General features: G+C 42.6%; 1 protein-coding gene across 1 annotated transcript in view; it reads left to right on the forward strand.

The window, feature by feature from the left end:
- Positions 1 to 4067, forward strand: part of LOC119179623 (sorting nexin-29) — a 28058-nt gene extending 23991 nt beyond the window's left edge. Inside the window, exons 18-23 of the mRNA XM_037430741.2 lie at positions 163 to 279; positions 1092 to 1150; positions 1248 to 1344; positions 1967 to 2107; positions 2465 to 2604; positions 3589 to 4067. Coding sequence (XP_037286638.2) covers positions 163 to 279; positions 1092 to 1150; positions 1248 to 1344; positions 1967 to 2107; positions 2465 to 2604; positions 3589 to 3730 — 696 coding nt within the window. The 3' untranslated portion in view covers positions 3731 to 4067. The remainder of the gene's footprint in view (positions 1 to 162; positions 280 to 1091; positions 1151 to 1247; positions 1345 to 1966; positions 2108 to 2464; positions 2605 to 3588) is intronic.
- The last annotated feature ends 6236 nt before the right edge of the window (positions 4068 to 10303 follow it).

Here is a 10303-nt window from a genome sequence, read left to right on the forward strand (position 1 = left end):
CACTCAAAAGTCTTCATCTTATATTTGTGTCCATGTTATGTCTGCATGCACAATGAGTAAATGTAATATAGTTGTCTCGTTGATCTACTCGATTTCCATCACTGTGCAACAATCATCTGTTGAAAAAAAAAAAGATGGATGCCATGCGGGCATTATCTACAGGTGGCCGAGATGCATGGAGAGCTGATGGAGTTCAACGAGCGGCTCCATCGTCTGCTGCTCTTCCGCGAATGCACTATCCGCAGACTACGCGAGGAGCTCACCGACCTGCGCGGACCGGTAAGAGCAACATTGTGGTTTTCCTGTTGCAACGGTTCAACTAACGTTGTAAGCCGCCCCAGATTTAACACAACATTTGGGATTTCTGAGTGTATTGCTTTAATATTCAAACTGACTAGATGATGGCCAAATTTCTAACGAAATTACTATCAATGAGCCAATTTCCCCATTATAATGACTGGCAGCTATACTGTACATTGTTTTTTATGTCTGCCATCGTATTGTCATGAAGGTGTTGCCACATTTTTTCCTGAAGTTTTGTTATTGCCTCGTTACGCTCTAAGTAATGTTCAGCGCAAACCGCGCCTGCAGTGTTCGAGAAGCTTCGGGACTGTAATGGATCATTTTGTCAAGATTAGGCGCGCAACGTGAACATTACAGATTATTCTGGAACTTACGTGGCCACCAGCAATAACACTGGAATATTCGACCGCAAATGTATAAAAATGTCGACGCGTTTCGCCGCTTGTCAGTTAATTGACGGACGACGCTCAGTTTGCCGCTCTCAGTGTGAGTGTATCACTGTAATCTGACTTTTCGTTGACTCGCCACAAGTTCGGCCTAATAAACAGTTTGATCTTTGAAATTAAGCCTGCTCCCTTAGTCGTCGCCGTGACCCCGTGAAAGTATAGTCGCTTGTTTTTGTCAGAGTTCGAGTTCCATTGTTAGGCAATGAAGATAAAATTATTTATAAATTTTTTGTGCGGCTCCTGGCATTGACTGGCATTTTTGCTTGTTGCCACTGGTCTACCCTGTCAACGTTCAACAACTTTGCCGCATTTTTGTAAAATCTAGAACAATTTTCATTGCAGCTGCCCGATGAAAACCAGACCTCGGATGACGACCTGAGCGTAACGTCAGACTATGATGCGTGAGTCATGTTCGCTGTCTTTGTTGTCTTTTTTTTATTTAATCACATTGTCTTAAACCGGAGTGATGAGCTGGTCATCTTCGGTTTTCGCATGCAGGTCCTCGCAGAGTGCATCTCTGAGGCCGCTCATCAACTTGTGGATACCCTCGGCATTCCTCGCTGGGCACCAATCACATGCATTCCATGTCTACCAGGCAAGTACAATGAAGAGAACCTCGAGTTTTTTGCGACAAGGACGTGGTAGTTTAGCTGGCTCGTGTGAAAACATAAATGAAAGACCAACTTACTGTTCGGCTCGTCTTGCACCACTTGGTATCTACTTGTTGCAATTAGACAAGTATTTGCCTAACTAAATTACTTAATCTCCATGTGTTGACCTGAATTTGTCCTGCATTTGCAACGGAAAGTGAATACAATTGTGAGTTGGTTTTTTAGGTTCCACATTTACAGTGCGTAAAATGTACTACAAACAGGTGTACTGCGTGAACGCCTTTTTCTATTCAGTGTTGTAGCCGCTGTGAATATCAAAGGCAACTATTCTGAGTATAATAGCAAGGTTGCACAGAGCGCATGCATAGATGCTTAGCAGGTTGACTCCCGCCCTGTTTATTCCACTGCGTGTGGTGTACACAATCTCACACTTACGTAACTGACAGCCATTAGTGTCACTGTTTATTGTGAACAAGGGACTTGGGAATAAGTGCCTCTAGTTGAGCGCTATATGCTGAAATGTGATGCCAGCTGTCGCCGATTCATTTTGCTGGACGGGTACGAGTGGTGTCAATTTTCTGTTTTGTGCCTGTGCGCTATTTGCAGGTGTACGTGCGCATCAGAGACGACGAGTGGAACGTGTACCGGCGCTACTCGCAGTTCTACGCCCTGCACAAGCAGCTGTGCAAGAAAAACCCCGTCGTCTACTCTTTTGACTTCCCACCCAAGAAGTCGATAGGCAACAAGGTGTGCCGCCAAGTTCATTTATTGAGCAAATTGTTTCGTCATCAAATGTGGGGATGGGGGAGCTGAGTAGGAGTGTGTGAATATTCGAAAATGCGAATATTTTAATAATAGTGTTTGCTATTCGATACATCATATTTGTGTCTTGATTAGTAGCACTAGTCCTGAAAGTGGCCCCTTCAGGTTTTTCATTTGCTTCTTCATGTCACCATAGGCATTGCAGTAAAGCAGCGTTTTGGGCTCTGCTACGGCCGCAAGCAGATCGATTTGCGAAAGCTGTGGTTCGAACCTTTGGCCCGAGTGGCAGACTTGAACGGGGGTTGTATTCATCATCTGTCATGGTTTTTCCCGCTGTTCCAGGATGCCAAGGTCGTGGAAGAGAGGCGTCAACGGCTCCAGCGATACCTGCGCAGCGTTCTCAACTTCCTCACGCAGACGTCGCAGGAGCTGATTGACAGTCCCGACAGAGCCACCCTTGTCAGGCTGCTTCCTTTCTTTAGGTGAGAGACTGATCATAATGAGGTAGTTGATGTGTGTGTGCACTCTTGTGTTCTTGCTGAAGTAGACCGGCGGCAAACAGAACGATTACTACAGCAGTAGACCAGTTTTTCACTGTTAAAAGCCAACACCAATGTTCTGAAGTGGGCATTCGTTGTGCCAGTGGTTGAATGAACGCTGTTGAGCGAAAGTTTGCCCAAGACTCTGCTGGTGCTTAAAACGTAAATAGACGCACGATGCATGGGCGGAAGCATGTGTGACAAATCTCGCATACACGCCTTTTACGACTTATTTGATAAGCTTGTTCTGCAGGCTGGTTGCATGGCAGGTGCCGGATCGGCGAGCTCATTAGTTCAGTGCTTGAATAGATGCCAGTAAAACAACAAAAATATAAAGCTGCTATTTCTGCTCAACTCTGCTGCCATATTAGCATAAACTTGCAGAGCTTAATCGGCAGCTATCAATTATTGGTTGTCAAATGCACCAAGAAATTTAAAGGCATCTGTGAAGAAAAACTGTGTTAGGTGTATGACCATTCTTTACAATTGGCAATAGTCCGCTGCCCCCCTTGTGGCTAAATACCTGAATGATAAATGGTGATGCCTGTCACCTCCATGAAAGCCCACACACTCATGACAGGCTCCGTCACATGATTGCGATATACTTATTTGGTTATGTTTAAAGCAGAAGTTCAGGTGATGGTGGAAGCTTGAAAATATGAATTCTTGAACACAGGTTGTTGCGGGACCCAACATTGGACAAGCTGTCTTATCTTCTCCACAACAGCAAAAGCTGCCTTGAAGAAGGCAAGACTGCTTGTGTGTGTATGTGGGTGCTACACCCCATGTTTGAGGGTGCCACATTTTTGCGCTGTGTTTGGGGACGCCCCACGTTCGGGGTGTCCCACACCGTGAACATGGGCACGAACGTTTCATGCTTTTTTAAAGTGGTATTTACAAGTAGAACATCCTCGTTCACTTTTCCAGGGAACAAGAGACGACGCACCCAAAGGTTCGACAGGCACGACGCACAGCACAGCGGCTCCGCGTGCCAGTGGTAGCGGGCAGTTCGCCTAGCCAAAGCGCCAGCTCGTCCCAGGTGCCCGTGCGCCACTACATGGGTCACTGAACGCTGCTTGGTAGGCGAGAAGAGACCAAACCACGTCCGAGAATCTCAGCGACTTGTCGGTCCTGGCACCCTTGACCTTCCCTACCTGGCTACTGTTGTGCGTTACCAAAGGTTGAGGAGGTGCCATGTATTTCCTGTCTTTCACCTCGTGTCCCGTCGTGAAAATACCCTTGTTCCTTTCGTCGCAGGAGTGCTCTTTCCATAGTCTCGGAACAGAGCCAGCTCGCTGTCGCGACATGTGTTTTTAACTGCTGGTGCTGATGCCCACAAATGGCAAGGAAAAATGCCGTACGATGCTGATTGCGCAGGCTCAGTTGCGCCACCTATCATTTATGTGCCCGTGGCATGGATGGTGTTGTTGGCAGTCGCGCGGGTTAACACATCGGTGCCCAGGTACTGAATTTTTTTTGCGAATGTCTACGTTGCCCATCAGAGTCATAGCCATCAGAGTTTATATAAGTTCCTGTTGGAAAAACTGTGGGCTGACACTTTCTCGATGTACCGGCAACGTTTTCGCGGTGCACTATTTCTCTGCATTCATCGGCATTGGCCTCGGTGCTGCACACATTGCATTTGGGTAGTGAAGTAGGCTGTATTGAATAGCACAGCGGTATAGCTTCAGCCTAGCATCGCCATAGGTAGTGAAGAAACAGTGGTCAGAGGGGCTGAAGACGGGCTGTTCGTCGTTTTATCAACAATAGTTGATTCTCTCATGACGAGGGACGTGTTTCAGGTCTATACAGTCTTGTCGACGAATCGGTGCACACGTCAGATGGTCCAATGGCTCTGGTCGTTCCTTATTCGATACATGAACGCTTTTTCGTTTTGCGAGGCACTCAATTGATACGAAAGTCTGCCTAGGTTGGACCACTGTTTAGTTGTGTTTTGTCTGAAAAGTAAGGCGTTAGAATTTTGAGACCAAAGTACGGGTCTTGAAACTGAAATCAGTAGTGAAAACAACATATTAACGTAAACAGAAACATGTACTCTGTTGCTTCTTATGGGACCTGTGTTGATTATATAAAGCTTGCTTGAAAAGAAAGGTAAGGTCTGTGGTTGTGAGTATTTGGGAAGTTTGCATGCTTTCTTCTCTCTTTTTACACTGATGATTTACATTAGTGATACCTTTGTAAAGTGGGTGGCAGTGTTTTTTCTCACAACACTGCATGTTCAATGGTTATGTTCCATGTACCTGAAGTATTTTTGAGGGTTGAGGGCACACAATTTACATTTATGGTTGTAATCAGAACTCACTGGAATACGTCATTTTGTTTTGCCGCAGCGCATTTTTGATGGTGAAACAAGAAATGTGTCTTTGCTAATCATTTATGCAATATTTAGATGTGTTCTGCATATGGTAGGGGACAAGATTGTAGGATATTGAATCTACTGCCAGTTAAGAAAAAAAACTTGGGTTCACTTACGCCAGTACATAACTTTGCTTGATTACCTGTAAGAGCGTCGGATGCTAAGATCTGTACCTGTAACTTGCGAGTGTACATAGCTACGGGTATATAAGTTCGTTTATTTACTAGAATTGTAGAAGTGACACCTATCGAGGTATACAGCAGACACTGAAACAAATATATTATGGTTGGCACTGACTGATGGTTTTGACATTTAAGAGTCATTTTGCTAGGCCAAACTTAGTATGAACAGAATTCAATATTTGTCGTAGTTCTTGAGAAGTTGAGGTGGCATAAACGTGACTCAAGGACCTTTTCTCTTGACATATGGTGAGCGTAACTGTCTATAGTGATAGTAGTCAGTGTACCAGGTCGAAAATTCAAAAGTTCGCAATAGTATTTTTAAAGGTAGCCAAAAACGAGGAAGTTCCAGGCAGGAAGTTTAAGAAGTAGTCAAACCATGACTGAACAATAGTAAAAGAAAAGGCATGCCCTGCAATACTTTGTAAAAAGCTTTTGCCGAAAGTGGCCCAAAACTAGTTATCCCGGGCACACTGGTATAAGCAAGGCTAAAAGTAGTGAAAAGAATAGCCAGATTAGAACTGAATGGTCGTCATGGAAATATGAAGTTATGCGGTGTGAATGCCAAAATCTTAGCGAGATAGAATGCGTTAATATTTTGTGCAATTCAATGCATTTCATTATTACCGTGAAATTTGATTGTCGTAACTTTACTGTACATACTTATGTATTTATATGTTTAAATAAATACAAACATATAACTGCCGTACTTTATAGTGACTGTCGAGTTACGCGGCAAAACAGTAAGCCACAAGATTTCTTTTTCAGCCAATAGTTTTTGAAAGGAAGCACAGCGTAGCTCTAGCTGGAAATTATAATCCATGATATACAACTTTGAAATTGCTTATTACCAAACTTGGTAATCAGGTTGTGTGTTGCGGTTTCTCCACGACAAATTTGCGCCCATCAAGTGCGCAGTGTCACACAGCTTCAAGTCATTTGCTGCACGTCTCTCGTAGATAAGTTTAGCGATCGCTACAGGCACATCTTGCTGCCTTGTTGCTGGCTTCAGGAGAGCTATAGTGTTTTGAACGTTGTTGCTGCATCTGGCGTTCGTACTTGCAGAGCTTTTACACATAAAACGGAACAGTACAACACCTCTCAGTCGTGAAACAACAATACTTGTAGAACGATATAAACTGTTGGCATTTTGCGCGTGAGTTTTGCAGAGTGATACTTTGCTAGGCGTGCCAGACGTAGTTATGGCATTTGCGTATTGTTCATATCTCACCACATTCACTCGGGCTTGTGAAGTCGTTTGACAGAAGCTCGTCTGTTCGGGAAACAGTGAGAAATAACAAAAAAAAAGTGTAGCCAGGCTTGAAATTTTCACTTTCACTATAGCCAAGCTTCACTAAAATTTTCACTTGTTACCATGCTTGGCAACATTGCTATCAATCAAGGACTTCTCGGCTCCCTCAAGAGCGGCAGCGTCTTTTAAATATATATAAAAAAAATTGCCTTTTTTCTCTCTGCGTATTTTTTTGCTACTTTGCTTCGTCAAACTGCCGGTGTTTGCAGGTTCACGAATGTGAGTGTCGCAGGGTTGTAAAACGAATTTTCAACTAGTGGGGGCATATGACAACTGTGCTTTTTTTTGCATAGTATTCAGGCATGGATAGTGTCATATAGTATGTTGTTTTGTTATCTAAAGTCTCATTTTTGTGAAATTTTGCCACAATCCATGAACCTGTGGCACATGGTGAAACACTTTAGGGGGTGGGGTTCCTTGTGCTACCTGTATGTTTAAGATCTGTGCGTACTTTGAGTGTAGTATGACCTAATTCGTGGTAACTATGAAGCTGTGTGAGCTTGCTTTTACGCCGCCTTAATGGCCACATGGTTCCAGACTGTGTGTGAAGCTACCATGTCAACTTACTGAAGATGGTATCTAGCCAGCCTCAGTAATGTGTACCCCCACTTTATGTGCTGTTTTGTGTGCTGTTTGATCTTAGTACCATTCTTTAGTGACTATGAAACTGCATGAGCTTGTTTTTTCACCTTCTTGAATTTCTGCATGGTTATGAGTGCATGAAACTGTTGCTCCTTGCAGATTGCTCGGTTAAGGTAAACCTAGGTAGCAGAGTGATGCTCGTAGTGTCATCTAGTGGTGCATGATTTAACTGTAGAGAACGCGTGACTGTTATCACTGTCACTGACCACATTTAGCTTTTATTGTTTGCATTGGCGCTTGTATATGAAGCCTTTGTAACGTTTTTCTTAAACCCACCTACAACTCCAGTAACCCAGTATTCTGCATACCGTATATCTGTTTTGGGGCATTTAAAACTTGCTGTTACTTGGATCTACTAACTAGGTCAGCCTGTTATCATTATGTGCAAAAAAATTTTGTGCTTGAATTGCATTACAGCACAGCAGGTTTGGTAACAAACGTTTTGACATTAATGAAAAGAAAAGAAAATGACATTACCAAAAAAGGGGAGTGCGAGGAGCAGCTATGAAGTAGTAATAGTAATACAGTGCAACCCCTTTATAAGAGGCACGTCCTGGGCAGCAATTCTTGTCTCTTATAAGCAGGGCACTACGTAGGCATTTTTTTATCAACCTGTATTTTATACCAGTCTCTTCTTAATTCCGTTTCTTATACCCATTTGTCTAATATCAGCACCTCTTATAAAAGGTTTCGACTGTATAGTAATAATAATGATGTAAGATCAGAAGACAGCACAATAAACATATGCCGACAGGGAAACAACTGATCAATGGCCGTACTGTGTACTTGTTCCTTCCGTCTTTATCGCACCGTTTACCTACTCTAAAGGTTTGAATCAACAGCCCAAACCAAACTTTTCCGAAAGAGTACAAGTCGTAATATCGAGTTGAAGATATTGCAATATATGTGCAAACCACAGAGTAGGTTTAAAATAAATTTTATACTTTGCGAGTCATGCTGTGCCGAAATATAGCCATTTTGCACGATCTTAAACATGATGCAGAGTGATCATTCCATCCTTTTGTTTCCCCCGCCCCCCCCCTTACTCACACGCAAAAGAACTTGAGGGAAGATGCGATTCGAAAAAAAAAAAAAAAGATGTGTTAATCTGTGGTCTAAGGCAATGAAGTTTTTGCTGTATATATAGACCTTTATGCTCATTTCAAGTATGTAATTTGCTTTATAGTAAGTGGTGCAGTTTTCGTATTGTGCCATGACATTGTGTAAAGTATAGTTCATTTCAGACAAACGTTTTATGCCAATAAACTTTTGTGGCACTGAGCCATTAAAGGCTGATATTGCTCATATTTACTGTAGAATGCAAACAACTGTCAAGAAAGTGCGTATAAAGCATTTTGATGGTCAAGAAAAATTTTAATGTTAGAGTTCTCAGTATATAGAAATTGCTCACTTTAAGTCCGTAATAATTGTGCAGGCAACATCAAGTTTTAAAGGAGATACTACTTGCACCCTTCTTATGTTAAGAATTATGTGGGCAAAATTTCATCCAGCTCTAGAAAAACGCATTGTAAAGGTATAAGGTATGTGGAAAAGATATGGTTTATTGAGATGAGATCTCCCATCATGAAAGCTTGGCAATCATGGTTATTTTGAGCGTGTAGCTTTAGTGACCTCTTCATGCAAAAGGTTATGGCAAGCAGTGATGTGACAATTTCCAGGAGACTCTCAAAAATGAGCTGTTCTTAGTTTGTAGTAGCCACCTTGTGCTCTTAAAAGTGATTTTAACCTATTTCGAAGTTAATTAAAATGTTCAGTGTTTTGGTAAGTTTTTTTGGTAGTGAAAGTAGAGAAACTGAACTTGTCAAAGCAAAAAAGAAAGATGTAATTTTGGGGAAAAAAAACTTGTTTTTCGACTCGATACTCCCCTTAAATTTATGAAAATGCGGTGTATGTCTCAATGGATAGCTGTGAGCACATTATTTAAACACCTTTGCTAAATTATCTGCAAAGTCACGTTTAGAGAAGCACAGTATTGGGCAGGTTTGTAAGGTTCAATGCACGATGCCTTTATAGTGTTTGCTCTTTCTTTTTTTCCTGCTTTTAAGTAACATGACACAGCCTGTGCACATACTGCACATTGCTTATGTACAACATTCCCTCCTGCCAGTATTCTAGTTGTAGCACGCAGCATTATGCATGTTTGTTTGTACATAGAAATATTGACAGTGGTTATGCATATATATGTGCACTTACACTTTGCACTCATAGATGATGCTGTATAATATGGATCTACCCTGCATGGTGCACACACATACCTATTGTTATGTTTGGCGGATGTTGCAGGTAGTGTTTCTGTTCAGAATGATAAGATTTCCAAAGTCCTGAAACAGTCATCAACTGCAATTGGATGTAAATTGCTTGTACAGGACACGCAAACTCCCTTGCAGCATGATCCCTGCATGTGCGTCACTATGGAAGACGGGAGACATGATCTTAAAGGGGCCCTGCAACACTTTTTGAACATGGTTAGAAAACGATGCCGATCGGTACTAGAGGATCCCAACAACACGCGAGCCAAATATTATAGTGCAGCACGCAGCCTGGAATACGCAATAAATTATCAGAGTCGGCTATAAATTGCTTTCTCTTCTCTCGACAAATGACAGAAGACGCTCAAAAATCACACGTAGCAAGCCCATCTATCAGCCATTGGCTGATTTGAACATGGCACGCTCAGTCCTTACAGAGATCACTCTGAAAAAGCAGTGCATTCGAAGAAAAAAAAAGTGCTCAAGGCCAGGAGGCGTGTGTGACGTATTTTTTTTGCCCCTGCCATCCCTCCCTGCTTAGCTTCCAGCGCTTTCATCGGGACTAGAGGAGAAAGAATGCAATCGCAGCATGCGACAAACCTTTGTAACTCCACTCGCACTGGACGGATTCTTAAAATTTTTGCAGCGTTGAATTCGTAAGACAATAAGCTCTTCTAGTGAATTCATTCCATAGTTACTTGAAGAAGGGTTTCAGGGCCTCTTTAGATGGCAGAATCTATGACACATCATCAGCCCAGTTTGTCAGTGAAGGTCACCATCACGATAAGGTTGTGGGGTCATAGCTTCGCGATGTGCTTGTTGCAGAAAAATAAGAAAGTTAACGACTGTTGCGAGATCATGC

The sequence above is a fragment of the Rhipicephalus microplus genome, chromosome 7 (assembly GCF_043290135.1).
Source record: "Rhipicephalus microplus isolate Deutch F79 chromosome 7, USDA_Rmic, whole genome shotgun sequence".
Taxonomy (NCBI): domain Eukaryota; kingdom Metazoa; phylum Arthropoda; class Arachnida; order Ixodida; family Ixodidae; genus Rhipicephalus; species Rhipicephalus microplus.